Source organism: Coturnix japonica, chromosome Z (genome assembly GCF_054131305.1).
Source record: "Coturnix japonica strain WE chromosome Z, WE-NBRP24, whole genome shotgun sequence".
Classification (NCBI taxonomy): Eukaryota; Metazoa; Chordata; class Aves; order Galliformes; family Phasianidae; genus Coturnix; species Coturnix japonica.
Window position 1 is genome coordinate 48,999,424 of NC_140702.1, and position 13,998 is coordinate 49,013,421.

General features: G+C 51.1%; 2 protein-coding genes across 2 annotated transcripts; both read right to left on the minus strand.

The window, feature by feature from the left end:
* Positions 1–3,006: 3,006 nt before the first annotated feature.
* Positions 3,007–4,712, minus strand: LOC146753988 (uncharacterized). The gene has a single exon (XM_085530747.1). The coding sequence runs from the start codon at positions 4,687–4,689 to the stop codon at positions 3,205–3,207; it is 1,485 nt and encodes a 494-aa protein (XP_085386873.1). The 5' UTR covers positions 4,690–4,712; the 3' UTR covers positions 3,007–3,204.
* A 1,866-nt stretch (positions 4,713–6,578) lies between these two features.
* LOC146753989 (uncharacterized) lies at positions 6,579–11,033 on the minus strand. The gene has a single exon (XM_085530748.1). The coding sequence runs from the start codon at positions 10,532–10,534 to the stop codon at positions 9,050–9,052; it is 1,485 nt and encodes a 494-aa protein (XP_085386874.1). The 5' UTR covers positions 10,535–11,033; the 3' UTR covers positions 6,579–9,049.
* Positions 11,034–13,998: the final 2,965 nt, after the last annotated feature.

Genomic DNA, 13,998 nt, shown 5'->3' on the forward strand with positions numbered 1-13,998 from the left:
GCAAGGGTCTGCTGGCTGATGGCATCGTTCAAAGCCAATGGATTGTTTGCTACAGCTGGCAATACTGTAGCCAGAATATACTACAACAATATAACAACGGGCTGCAGATGCAATTTGGAAAGCTATAGGACAAGGAGGCTGGGATGCATCTCCTTGGGACTCATAGACTTGTGGATGTTCAGATTCCTCAGGTGCTCATGAACCTCATCTTTGCTTACAGTGAGGATGTAGATTCCGAAACCCCCTCCTACCAAACCCAAAGTTTGAGGGCTGTGTGGTGAGCAGTTATCAGAGAAGAGCGAGGCAAAAAAAGTTGCTGAGTTCCTCATCCTTCTCCTCGTCTGTTGTACAGGCCTGCGTGTGTCACTGACAAGGGGGTTACGCCCTCCTGGATTTTCTTTTTCTGGTTGAGGTACATGTAGAAGAGTTACGTGTTCTTTATGGCATCCCTTGTGGAGTTCAATTCAAGCAGGGTTTTGGCTTTCCTGAGCCTATCAACAGGCTCTGACTGATCAGGTGGCCTATAGTAGACACCGCTCACAAGGCTCCCTTTCCTGCCTTGGTCTCTTAACTGTCACCCATATGACTTCTTTAGGGACAGCTCTTCACATTCTGTTCTTTCCTGTGTAGGTAGCAATGCCCCACTCCTTCATTCCTCACCTGTGCCTTCTGAACAGCTTGTAGCCACCAATAGGCACACTCCTAACTTGCGGAATAAAACTCTATAATCCAGAGATGGGTTATAAAGCAGGTATGTTTATTCCAGCGCCGGGTGCAAGGGGGATAGCTCCACCAAACTTGCACCCCGAATTGTAAAATCGTGACACAGATATAGGTACATCTAATACAGAGTCAATGATTTCTTGGAATTCTAATACATAGTCAATAGTTCTTGGAATTCTGATACATATTCAATAGTTCTTTAGCATGCAGACCCCCTCTTGTTCTTATCTGGGGGATGCAACTCCTCTTCTGGTATTTACAGTATCTATTCTCCTCCTTGCCTGATGTCGTCCAGTGAGGTCTCACTCCTTATCTGCATCCTCCCTGCTCTCCCAGGCCCCCCGTTTCTTTTACTTGTTACCTTTAAGTTTCCTTTACTTATTTCTATAATCTACCTTTAAGTTTCCCTTCCTTGTTTCTGTAAACTACCTTTAACTATCCCCCTCCTAGCCCCCCTTTCTTCCGAATTCCAGTAGAGCATCTGTTTCCTGCTTCACTGTTCACTCCAGTCAAGATAATCATCCCACCGGGTTTTGGTGACAGCAACTATATTGTGGTTTTACAGGAGCACAGTAGCTTCCAGCTCCTCCAGTTTGTTTCCCAAGCTGTGTGCACTGCTGTAGAAGCTCTTCAGCTAGGTAGCTGGTCTTCTCACTTCCTTAAAGGATAACTCCTTAATTCCTTTTAGGTATTTCCCTTGATTTTCCCCATTGGCTTCTCCTGTTGCCCCAGCACAGAATCACGGAATCACAGAATCACCAGGACTGGAAAAGACCCATGGGATCGCCCAGTCCAACCATCCACCCATCACCAACAGTTCTCACTAAACCACGTCCCTCAGTACAACTTCTCCCAGGTCTAATTCCTGAAAACTCAGCATGACAGGAGATAAGATCCAGAGGTACTGTGTTTATTCGGGGGTTTAAGGAGACCTGTAAAAAAACAGTAAGTAAAGAGCAGTGGAGGAAACGGTGCTTTGGAAAGGTGATTTCATGTAGGAGATGCTGGGGAGGGTGCAGAGGTCATCAGATCACTGTGATTTGCCTCCGGAACAGCATCTCTGCTTCCTGCAGGGGAAAACGTGCAAATTTGTCACTGAGACAGGTGCCAAGCACATACCCAGCACACAGCGCTGCTCAAGCACTTTGGTTTTGCAGAGGCTGCTCTTCGTAGATGTCGCGGAGTTCTCTCTAGAGCTCACTCCGTGACTGCGGGAACAAACCCGGGCAGGGAAGGAACAAAAGTACCTCCCCTCTCTAACTGCACGGTGCGGCGGCCAGGCCTGGCCCGGCTACGTGCGCTCGGAGGGAGGGGAAGGGAAGGGAGATTGCCATTGGATCTAGGAAGGAAAAATGAAAAAAAAAAAAAGAACGTTCTGAGAACGAGCGGCAGTTTAATGAACCCAATGACACTAAACAACGACGAGAGAGTTTCAACAAAGAGAAAAAAACTAAGTCCCAATCTCACCGGCGGGCTGTGGGAGGCTGAAAGGTACCTCCCATCCGGTGCTGTCCCCTCCCCCCATGCCCATTTAAGGCACCGAAAAGAAAAGCAAAGAGTGGAGGGAAGGGGGTCTGGACCGTGCTCTCAGCCCAGGATTTCAATTCTGGGATGCTCCTGTGTGGAGCAGGGTGTCAGTCCCTTCCAGTGCAGGATATTCTGTGATTCTTTAATTCTTAACAGTAACATTATCATGAAGTCGTTCTTTTCACCTTGCATTAGTTCCTGGTTTGTGGAAGTTTCTTCAAGCTACCTAATAGTTATGACACGGTGAATCAGTTCGCCTCTGCTGGTGTCCTGGTTTCAGCTGACGGCCTGTTCCTGGTGCTGTGGGAGCCTGCAGTCCCCTTGCAGTGTCAGGACTTGGTGCTGTGCCTTCAGATGGGTCACAGAGCCCCAAGCTGCACCCAGGGCACGGCCACAGGGGAGGAGAAGCTCCAGCCAACTTGCCGGGGCTTCTCCTTGTCATGAATTAGACCAGTCCGGGGCGGGGGGGAGGGGGGGAAGCGGCGTAAACAGGAGCGGGGCAAGCAGGAGCCGCAGGGGCGCTTACAAAACCCGGCAGCCCGCTCGACCCCGCTCCCGCACAGCGCCCCTCAGCAACATCCACCTTCCCAAACATTCACAAACTTTCTACAACCAACACAACGAACGAACATTTACAAACTTTTTACAATCCTCATCTGCACGTCCTCCTGTGCAACAGCACAGCTTCCATGCTGAGCCCATCTCCCCCCTCAATCCCCAGGAGGGCCCCCGTAGAGAAAGCTCTTAGGCACTTACTTATTTAGAAAAATAGAAAAATTTATTTATAGATAAAAAAATACATATTTAGAAATAGATAAAGAGACACACTTATTTATCTAGAAAAGAAAAACGTCTTTTTTGCAGAAGGTGCATTGTCCTTCTTCGACTTGTCGCTAAGGTGAATGAGCTTAGAAGCAATGTCCTGTGGCTTTTCATTCGTCACGCACGCCTTCCCTAAAACCAAGGTACTATTTGCTCGGGCCACAGTGCAGGGCAGTATCGGAACACTAGTCTGGCAGTTGGAAAGCCAGGGCCTTTCACTTCGGCGTTCCGCTTGCTTTTGCCTCTGCTAGGGGACTTCTTCGACTGGGCCCGCTGCTTTTGTCCTTTGGGGCCTACCTCAGCCCAAGATGCCACGGATGTTGCAGACACATACGAGCTGGTAGATTCTTCCTCCTGGGACACTGCGGGCTTCGATGGACTGCCTGAGATAAGGAGGTTCTCACAGCGCTTCAACTTCAGGGAGCGGATGTGCAGCTCCAGGGTCTCGCGCTTCTCATTCAGGAATCGAGACCGACGGATGGGGAAGTATCCGTTAACCAGCTGGGATTTTGATGCCATGGTGCCAGCTGGGCGGGTGCGGGACATCCAACGCTGCCGCCACATGGACTTCCGCACTAACTCAGGTAAGCAGCGAAGCTTTATCTCCAGGCATTTTCTGGCCACGTGCATGGAGAGCTTCCCAAAGGTCTTCGGACCGAGCTGCAGCTTTGAGATGACAGCATGCGCTTTGCTGACGCACTGGCTCCTGGATTTGATGTCAGTCACGCAAAAGCCTGCACAGTCTGTCTGACAGCTGGCATCCTTTATCTTTGATGTGTTGTCTGAGCCAGGAAGCGCTACGGTAGCTGTGGGATGCTCTTGCTCCTTGTCTGCTGCGTGGCTCGGAGGCAAAGCAATCTCTGCCGACTCCTGGGGGCAGCACTGCTTCTGGGGATGCTGCTGTGCCTGAGCCTGGCCCTGGCTGTGAGTCTGAGCCTTCTGCTGGATGGTCTTCCTGGCTTGACCCACGTCCCAGGGCAACAGAATATAGGGGGCGCATGGCATCAGTATGGGGAAATCTCCAGGGCTGGGTACACCACGGTCACTCTTCTGTTTCTTCTTGAGAACGCTGCCTGCAGTGCATTTGCCCTTGGCCTGGGTCTGCCCTGGCTTGATGGGCTTGGGCAGGACATGGCTGCATTGTCTTTCCCGTGCCAGCTGATGGGAGATCAAGAGCAATTTGGGCAGGGCGGCCATGCGCACTTCCAGGCTTTTCCGGGCCATATGGACCGTGAGGGCTCTGTAGGTATCAGCGCACCACAGGCATCCAGTGGGGCAGACTGGCAACAGCTTTGCCTGTGCTCTGCTGGCTACTTTCAAGGAGTCGATGTTGCCTTTTCCAGTGCAGCTTTGGATCTCAGCTGAAGTGCAGCAGTGACATGGCAGGCTGTTCCGCTCCACCAGCTCCTCCAGATCCTTCCAGGCTGCCTGCAGGAAGTCAGGGCCCATCACAGGCCTGAGCTCAGGCAGCTCCGACAGCAGCAGCTGCCGGAGCTCCTGGTCAGACTTACTGCAGCGGCTCCATGGCTTGCAGTGTTTCTTGGCACCTGTAAAACAGGGAAGGTCACTGAGCCACAGGGCAACAGGAGCTCCAGAGATGCTCTGAGCCAGGCACATCCTTTTTAAATTAAACTATTAAAATTTAGAAGGAACATCGGTGCTGATACATGTGAACGATGAACAGGGCTTAGCTGCTCCCAGAGGCTCAGCCCAGCCTGGAGATGGATGCTCCTGGGCAGGCCTGGGGCATGGGCTGGCCCTTACAGGACCTACCTGGCTTCAGTGCTGCTGCTCGCTGCCACCATTTCCTCAACCGCAAGCGTCGTCTGCTGGCCTGCGGACACACGGACATGGCTCCTGAGTCATGCTCCTGGGTGGTCTCGAAAAACTGCTCCCGACTCCCCCAGCCCCAAATCCCCCAGATGCAAGTCATCCCCACCCTCAAAATATCCCCTACCTGCAGGTTTCGGGCTACAGTGAGCAGGATAACTCCGGCCACAAGAAACATGAGGCCGTAGAGAAGGGCAAGGGTTATAAGGACAACGAGAGAGCTGCTGTCAACCATCGCTAAACGCTGGTCACGACCGCAATGGCAGAGGCGGGTCACCTCTCTGAACTCACAGCTTGAGCACGATGACACCACAATGCTGCCCACCCGCCCTCGGAATTGTGACACGCTGCGGGGCGGAGCCTGAGCATGGGTTCTCTGCCTCCTCGTGCCCACCCCATGCCTGCACTCACCTCGTGCTGGCTGCCATCCTGTTACCAGGACTGTTCTCAGCTTGGGGAAGTATCAGCTGTGGAAGCACAACACACAGAAGTTGTGAAGCATGACCAGAAAAGAAACTGCCTGTAGCCAGTTAATGAGAGAAAGCTTGTGTGCTCGAACACCACATGCTCACTGTATGCTAAGCAATCAGTGGTAGAAGGGCTTTACAGCTTTATTGCTGCAACCAATCAGAGGAATTATGGTTATGAGAATTACTCTTTTTCCAATAAAGTGTCTCTGCTATTCAATCCTGGAGTGGCTGAGTCCGTTTCTCCCAGTAAACAGTGACACCAATGTGATATCGGGACCAGCACAGCGACGCAGAGAGAGACCTCAGCAGGAGCGGGTCAGCTGGACTGACCTGGGATAAAGAAATCGCTGGTCATTGGAGTGGTGAACACAACCGAGGGCAGGATGGGGTAGAGCACATTTGCTGAAGAACAGGCAATTAGCGGACCCCTCCTGCATATCCTCACTAAGAGAGAGGTTAAGCATTGTGCTGCAAGGGTCTGCAGGCTGATGGCATCGTTCAAAGCCAATGGATTGTTTGCTACAGCTGGCAATACTGTAGCCAGAATATACTACAACAATATAACAACGGGCTGCAGATGCAATTTGGAAAGCTATAGGACAAGGAGGCTGGGATGCATCTCCTTGGGACTCATAGACTTGTGGATGTTCAGATTCCTCAGGTGCTCATGAACCTCATCTTTGCTTACAGTGAGGATGTAGATTCCGAAACCCCCTCCTACCAAACCCAAAGTTTGAGGGCTGTGTGGTGAGCAGTTATCAGAGAAGAGCGAGGCAAAAAAAGTTGCTGAGTTCCTCATCCTTCTCCTCGTCTGTTGTACAGGCCTGCGTGTGTCACTGACAAGGGGGTTACGCCCTCCTGGATTTTCTTTTTCTGGTTGAGGTACATGTAGAAGAGTTACGTGTTCTTTATGGCATCCCTTGTGGAGTTCAATTCAAGCAGGGTTTTGGCTTTCCTGAGCCTATCAACAGGCTCTGACTGATCAGGTGGCCTATAGTAGACACCGCTCACAAGGCTCCCTTTCCTGCCTTGGTCTCTTAACTGTCACCCATATGACTTCTTTAGGGACAGCTCTTCACATTCTGTTCTTTCCTGTGTAGGTAGCAATGCCCCACTCCTTCATTCCTCACCTGTGCCTTCTGAACAGCTTGTAGCCACCAATAGGCACACTCCTAACTTGCGGAATAAAACTCTATAATCCAGAGATGGGTTATAAAGCAGGTATGTTTATTCCAGCGCCGGGTGCAAGGGGGATAGCTCCACCAAACTTGCACCCCGAATTGTAAAATCGTGACACAGATATAGGTACATCTAATACAGAGTCAATGATTTCTTGGAATTCTAATACATAGTCAATAGTTCTTGGAATTCTGATACATATTCAATAGTTCTTTAGCATGCAGACCCCCTCTTGTTCTTATCTGGGGGATGCAACTCCTCTTCTGGTATTTACAGTATCTATTCTCCTCCTTGCCTGATGTCGTCCAGTGAGGTCTCACTCCTTATCTGCATCCTCCCTGCTCTCCCAGGCCCCCCGTTTCTTTTACTTGTTACCTTTAAGTTTCCTTTACTTATTTCTATAATCTACCTTTAAGTTTCCCTTCCTTGTTTCTGTAAACTACCTTTAACTATCCCCCTCCTAGCCCCCCTTTCTTCCGAATTCCAGTAGAGCATCTGTTTCCTGCTTCACTGTTCACTCCAGTCAAGATAATCATCCCACCGGGTTTTGGTGACAGCAACTATATTGTGGTTTTACAGGAGCACAGTAGCTTCCAGCTCCTCCAGTTTGTTTCCCAAGCTGTGTGCACTGGTGTAGAAGCTCTTCAGCTGGGTAGCTGGTCTTCTCACTTCCTTAAAGGATAACTCCTTAATTCCTTTTAGGTATTTCCCTTGATTTTCCCCATTGGCTTCTCCTGTTGCCCCAGCACAGAATCACGGAATCACAGAATCACCAGGACTGGAAAAGACCCATGGGATCGCCCAGTCCAACCATCCACCCATCACCAACAGTTCTCACTAAACCACGTCCCTCAGTACAACTTCTCCCAGGTCTAATTCCTGAAAACTCAGCATGACAGGAGATAAGATCCAGAGGTACTGTGTTTATTCGGGGGTTTAAGGAGACCTGTAAAAAAACAGTAAGTAAAGAGCAGTGGAGGAAACGGTGCTTTGGAAAGGTGATTTCATGTAGGAGATGCTGGGGAGGGTGCAGAGGTCATCAGATCACTGTGATTTGCCTCCGGAACAGCATCTCTGCTTCCTGCAGGGGAAAACGTGCAAATTTGTCACTGAGACAGGTGCCAAGCACATACCCAGCACACAGCGCTGCTCAAGCACTTTGGTTTTGCAGAGGCTGCTCTTCGTAGATGTCGCGGAGTTCTCTCTAGAGCTCACTCCGTGACAGCGGGAACAAACCCGGGCAGGGAAGGAACAAAAGTACCTCCCCTCTCTAACTGCACGGTGCGGCGGCCAGGCCTGGCCCGGCTACGTGCGCTCGGAGGGAGGGGAAGGGAAGGGAGATTGCCATTGGATCTAGGAAGGAAAAATGAAAAAAAAAAAAAGAACGTTCTGAGAACGAGCGGCAGTTTAATGAACCCAATGACACTAAACAACGACGAGAGAGTTTCAACAAAGAGAAAAAAACTAAGTCCCAATCTCACCGGCGGGCTGTGGGAGGCTGAAAGGTACCTCCCATCCGGTGCTGTCCCCTCCCCCCATGCCCATTTAAGGCACCGAAAAGAAAAGCAAAGAGTGGAGGGAAGGGGGTCTGGACCATGCTCTCAGCCCAGGATTTCAATTCTGGGATGCTCCTGTGTGGAGCAGGGTGTCAGTCCCTTCCAGTGCAGGATATTCTGTGATTCTTTAATTCTTAACAGTAACATTATCATGAAGTCGTTCTTTTCACCTTGCATTAGTTCCTGGTTTGTGGAAGTTTCTTCAAGCTACCTAATACTTATGACACGGTGAATCAGTTCGCCTCTGCTGGTGTCCTGGTTTCAGCTGACGGCCTGTTCCTGGTGCTGTGGGAGCCTGCAGTCCCCTTGCAGTGTCAGGACTTGGTGCTGTGCCTCCAGATGGGTCACAGAGCCCCAAGCTGCACCCAGGGCACGGCCACAGGGGAGGAGAAGCTCCAGCCAACTTGCCGGGGCTTCTCCTTGTCATGAATTAGACCAGTCCGGGGCGGGGGGGAGGGGGGGGAAGCGGCGTAAACAGGAGCGGCGCAAGCAGGAGCCGCAGGGGCGCTTACAAAACCCGGCAGCCCGCTCGACCCCGCTCCCGCACAGCGCCCCTCAGCAACATCCACCTTCCCAAACATTCACAAACTTTCTACAACCAACACAACGAACGAACATTTACAAACTTTTTACAATCCTCATCTGCACGTCCTCCTGTGCAACAGCACAGCTTCCATCCTGAGCCCATCTCCCCCCTCAATCCCCAGGAGGGCCCCCGTAGAGAAAGCTCTTAGGCACTTACTTTAGAAAAATAGAAAAATTTATTTATAGATAAAAAAATACATATTTAGAAATAGATAAAGAGACACACTTATTTATCTAGAAAAGAAAAAAAAAACGTCTTTTTTGCAGAAGGTGCATTGTCCTTCTTCGACTTGTCGCTAAGGTGAATGAGCTTAGAAGCAATGTCCTGTGGCTTTTCATTCGTCACGCACGCCTTCCCTAAAACCAAGGTACTATTTGCTCGGGCCACAGTGCAGGGCAGTATCGGAACACTAGTCTGGCAGTTGGAAAGCCAGGGCCTTTCACTTCGGCGTTCCGCTTGCTTTTGCCTCTGCTAGGGGACTTCTTCGACTGGGCCCGCTGCTTTTGTCCTTTGGGGCCTACCTCAGCCCAAGATGCCACGGATGTTGCAGACACATACGAGCTGGTAGATTCTTCCTCCTGGGACACTGCGGGCTTCGATGGACTGCCTGAGATAAGGAGGTTCTCACAGCGCTTCAACTTCAGGGAGCGGATGTGCAGCTCCAGGGTCTCGCGCTTCTCATTCAGGAATCGAGACCGACGGATGGGGAAGTATCCGTTAACCAGCTGGGATTTTGATGCCATGGTGCCAGCTGGGCGGGTGCGGGACATCCAACGCTGCCGCCACATGGACTTCCGCACTAACTCAGGTAAGCAGCGAAGCTTTATCTCCAGGCATTTTCTGGCCACGTGCATGGAGAGCTTCCCAAAGGTCTTCGGACCGAGCTGCAGCTTTGAGATGACAGCATGCGCTTTGCTGACGCACTGGCTCCTGGATTTGATGTCAGTCACGCAAAAGCCTGCACAGTCTGTCTGACAGCTGGCATCCTTTATCTTTGATGTGTTGTCTGAGCCAGGAAGCGCTACGGTAGCTGTGGGATGCTCTTGCTCCTTGTCTGCTGCGTGGCTCGGAGGCAAAGCAATCTCTGCCGACTCCTGGGGGCAGCACTGCTTCTGGGGATGCTGCTGTGCCTGAGCCTGGCCCTGGCTGTGAGTCTGAGCCTTCTGCTGGATGGTCTTCCTGGCTTGACCCACGTCCCAGGGCAACAGAATATAGGGGGCGCATGGCATCAGTATGGGGAAATCTCCAGGGCTGGGTACACCACGGTCACTCTTCTGTTTCTTCTTGAGAACGCTGCCTGCAGTGCATTTGCCCTTGGCCTGGGTCTGCCCTGGCTTGATGGGCTTGGGCAGGACATGGCTGCATTGTCTTTCCCGTGCCAGCTGATGGGAGATCAAGAGCAATTTGGGCAGGGCGGCCATGCGCACTTCCAGGCTTTTCCGGGCTATATGGACCGTGAGGGCTCTGTAGGTATCAGCGCACCACAGGCATCCAGTGGGGCAGACTGGCAACAGCTTTGTCTGTGCTCTGCTGGCTACTTTCAAGGAGTCAATGTTGCCTTTTCCAGTGCAGCTTTGGATCTCAGCTGAAGTGCAGCAGTGACATGGCAGGCTGTTCCGCTCCACCAGCTCCTCCAGATCCTTCCAGGCTGCCTGCAGGAAGTCAGGGCCCAGCACAGGCCTGAGCTCAGGCAGCTCCGACAGCAGCAGCTGCTGGAGCTCCTGGTCAGCCTTACTGCAGCGGCTCCATGGCTTGCAGTGTTTCTTGGCACCTGTAAAACAGGGAAGGTCACTGAGCCACAGGGCAACAGGAGCTCCAGAGATGCTCTGAGCCAGGCACATCCTTTTTAAATTAAACTATTAAAATTTAGAAGGAACATTGGTGCTGATACATGTGAACGATGAACAGGGCTTAGCTGCTCCCAGAGGCTCAGCCCAGCCTGGAGATGGATGCTCCTGGGCAGGCCTGGGGCATGGGCTGGCCCTCACAGGACCTACCTGGCTTCAGTGCTGCTGCTCGCTGCCACCATTTCCTCAACCGCAAGCGTCGTCTGCCGGCCTGCGGACACACGGACATGGCTCCTGAGTCATGCTCCTGGGTGGTCTCGAAAAACTGCTCCCGACTCCCCCAGCCCCAAATCCCCCAGATGCAAGTCATCCCCACCCTCAAAATATCCCCTACCTGCAGGTTTCGGGCTACAGTGAGCAGGATAACTCCGGCCACAAGAAACATGAGGCCGTAGAGAAGGGCAAGGGTTATAAGGACAACGAGAGAGCTGCTGTCAACCATCGCTAAACGCTGGTCACGACCGCAATGGCAGAGGCGGGTCACCTCTCTGAACTCACAGCTTGAGCACGATGACACCACAATGCTGCCCACCCGCCCTCGGAATTGTGACACGCTGCGGGGCGGAGCCTGAGCATGGGTTCTCTGCCTCCTCGTGCCCACCCCATGCCTGCACTCACCTCGTGCTGGCTGCCATCCTGTTACCAGGACTGCTCTTGGCTTGGGGAAGTATCAGCTGTGGAAGCACAACACACAGAAGTTGTGAAGCATGACCAGAAAAGAAACTGCCTGTAGCCAGTTAATGAGAGAAAGCTTGTGTGCTCGAACACCACATGCTCACTGTATGCTAAGCAATCAGTGGTAAAGGGCTTTACAGCTTTATTGCTGCAACCAATCAGAGGAATTATGGTTATGAGAATTACTCTTTTTCCAATAAAGTGTCTCTGCTATTCAATCCTGGAGTGGCTGAGTCCGTTTCTCCCAGTAAACAGTGACACCAATGTGATATCGGGACCAGCACAGCGACGCAGAGAGAGACCTCAGCAGGAGCGGGTCAGCTGGACTGACCTGGGATAAAGAAATCGCTGGTCATTGGAGTGGTGAACACAACCGAGGGCAGGATGGGGTAGAGCACATTTGCTGAAGAACAGGCAATTAGCGGACCCCTCCTGCATATCCTCACTAAGAGAGAGGTTAAGCATTGTGCTGCAAGGGTCTGCAGGCTGATGGCATCGTTCAAAGCCAATGGATTGTTTGCTACAGCTGGCAATACTGTAGCCAGAATATACTACAACAATATAACAACGGGCTGCAGATGCAATTTGGAAAGCTATAGGACAAGGAGGCTGGGATGCATCTCCTTGGGACTCATAGACTTGTGGATGTTCAGATTCCTCAGGTGCTCATGAACCTCATCTTTGCTTACAGTGAGGATGTAGATTCCGAAACCCCCTCCTACCAAACCCAAAGTTTGAGGGCTGTGTGGTGAGCAGTTATCAGAGAAGAGCGAGGCAAAAAAAGTTGCTGAGTTCCTCATCCTTCTCCTCGTCTGTTGTACAGGCCTGCGTGTGTCACTGACAAGGGGGTTACGCCCTCCTGGATTTTCTTTTTCTGGTTGAGGTACATGTAGAAGAGTTACGTGTTCTTTATGGCATCCCTTGTGGAGTTCAATTCAAGCAGGGTTTTGGCTTTCCTGAGCCTATCAACAGGCTCTGACTGATCAGGTGGCCTATAGTAGACACCGCTCACAAGGCTCCCTTTCCTGCCTTGGTCTCTTAACTGTCACCCATATGACTTCTTTAGGGACAGCTCTTCACATTCTGTTCTTTCCTGTGTAGGTAGCAATGCCCCACTCCTTCATTCCTCACCTGTGCCTTCTGAACAGCTTGTAGCCACCAATAGGCACACTCCTAACTTGCGGAATAAAACTCTATAATCCAGAGATGGGTTATAAAGCAGGTATGTTTATTCCAGCGCCGGGTGCAAGGGGGATAGCTCCACCAAACTTGCACCCCGAATTGTAAAATCGTGACACAGATATAGGTACATCTAATACAGAGTCAATGATTTCTTGGAATTCTAATACATAGTCAATAGTTCTTGGAATTCTGATACATATTCAATAGTTCTTTAGCATGCAGACCCCCTCTTGTTCTTATCTGGGGGATGCAACTCCTCTTCTGGTATTTACAGTATCTATTCTCCTCCTTGCCTGATGTCGTCCAGTGAGGTCTCACTCCTTATCTGCATCCTCCCTGCTCTCCCAGGCCCCCCGTTTCTTTTACTTGTTACCTTTAAGTTTCCTTTACTTATTTCTATAATCTACCTTTAAGTTTCCCTTCCTTGTTTCTGTAAACTACCTTTAACTATCCCCCTCCTAGCCCCCCTTTCTTCCGAATTCCAGTAGAGCATCTGTTTCCTGCTTCACTGTTCACTCCAGTCAAGATAATCATCCCACCGGGTTTTGGTGACAGCAACTATATTGTGGTTTTACAGGAGCACAGTAGCTTCCAGCTCCTCCAGTTTGTTTCCCAAGCTGTGTGCACTGCTGTAGAAGCTCTTCAGCTGGGTAGCTGGTCTTCTCACTTCCTTAAAGGATAACTCCTTAATTCCTTTTAGGTATTTCCCTTGATTTTCCCCATTGGCTTCTCCTGTTGCCCCAGCACAGAATCACGGAATCACAGAATCACCAGGACTGGAAAAGACCCATGGGATCGCCCAGTCCAACCATCCACCCATCACCAACAGTTCTCACTAAACCACGTCCCTCAGTACAACTTCTCCCAGGTCTAATTCCTGAAAACTCAGCATGACAGGAGATAAGATCCAGAGGTACTGTGTTTATTCGGGGGTTTAAGGAGACCTGTAAAAAAACAGTAAGTAAAGAGCAGTGGAGGAAACGGTGCTTTGGAAAGGTGATTTCATGTAGGAGATGCTGGGGAGGGTGCAGAGGTCATCAGATCACTGTGATTTGCCTCCGGAACAGCATCTCTGCTTCCTGCAGGGGAAAACGTGCAAATTTGTCACTGAGACAGGTGCCAAGCACATACCCAGCACACAGCGCTGCTCAAGCACTTTGGTTTTGCAGAGGCTGCTCTTCGTAGATGTCGCGGAGTTCTCTCTAGAGCTCACTCCGTGACAGCGGGAACAAACCCGGGCAGGGAAGGAACAAAAGTACCTCCCCTCTCTAACTGCACGGTGCGGCGGCCAGGCCTGGCCCGGCTACGTGCGCTCGGAGGGAGGGGAAGGGAAGGGAGATTGCGATTGGATCTAGGAAGGAAAAATGAAAAAAAAAAAAAGAACGTTCTGAGAACGAGCGGCAGTTTAATGAACCCAATGACACTAAACAACGACGAGAGAGTTTCAACAAAGAGAAAAAAACTAAGTCCCAATCTCACCGGCGGGCTGTGGGAGGCTGAAAGGTACCTCCCATCCGGTGCTGTCCCCTCCCCCCATGCCCATTTAAGGCACCGAAAAGAAAAGCAAAGAGTGGAGGGAAGGGGGTCTGGACCATGCTCTC

What these genes read in the sequence shown, in the direction of transcription:
- LOC146753989 (XM_085530748.1), bottom strand. Translation starts at nt 10,534, where the DNA reads ATGTGCCTGGCTCAGAGCATCTCTGGAGCTCCTGTTGCCCTGTGGCTC.
- LOC146753988 (XM_085530747.1), bottom strand. Translation starts at nt 4,689, where the DNA reads ATGTGCCTGGCTCAGAGCATCTCTGGAGCTCCTGTTGCCCTGTGGCTC.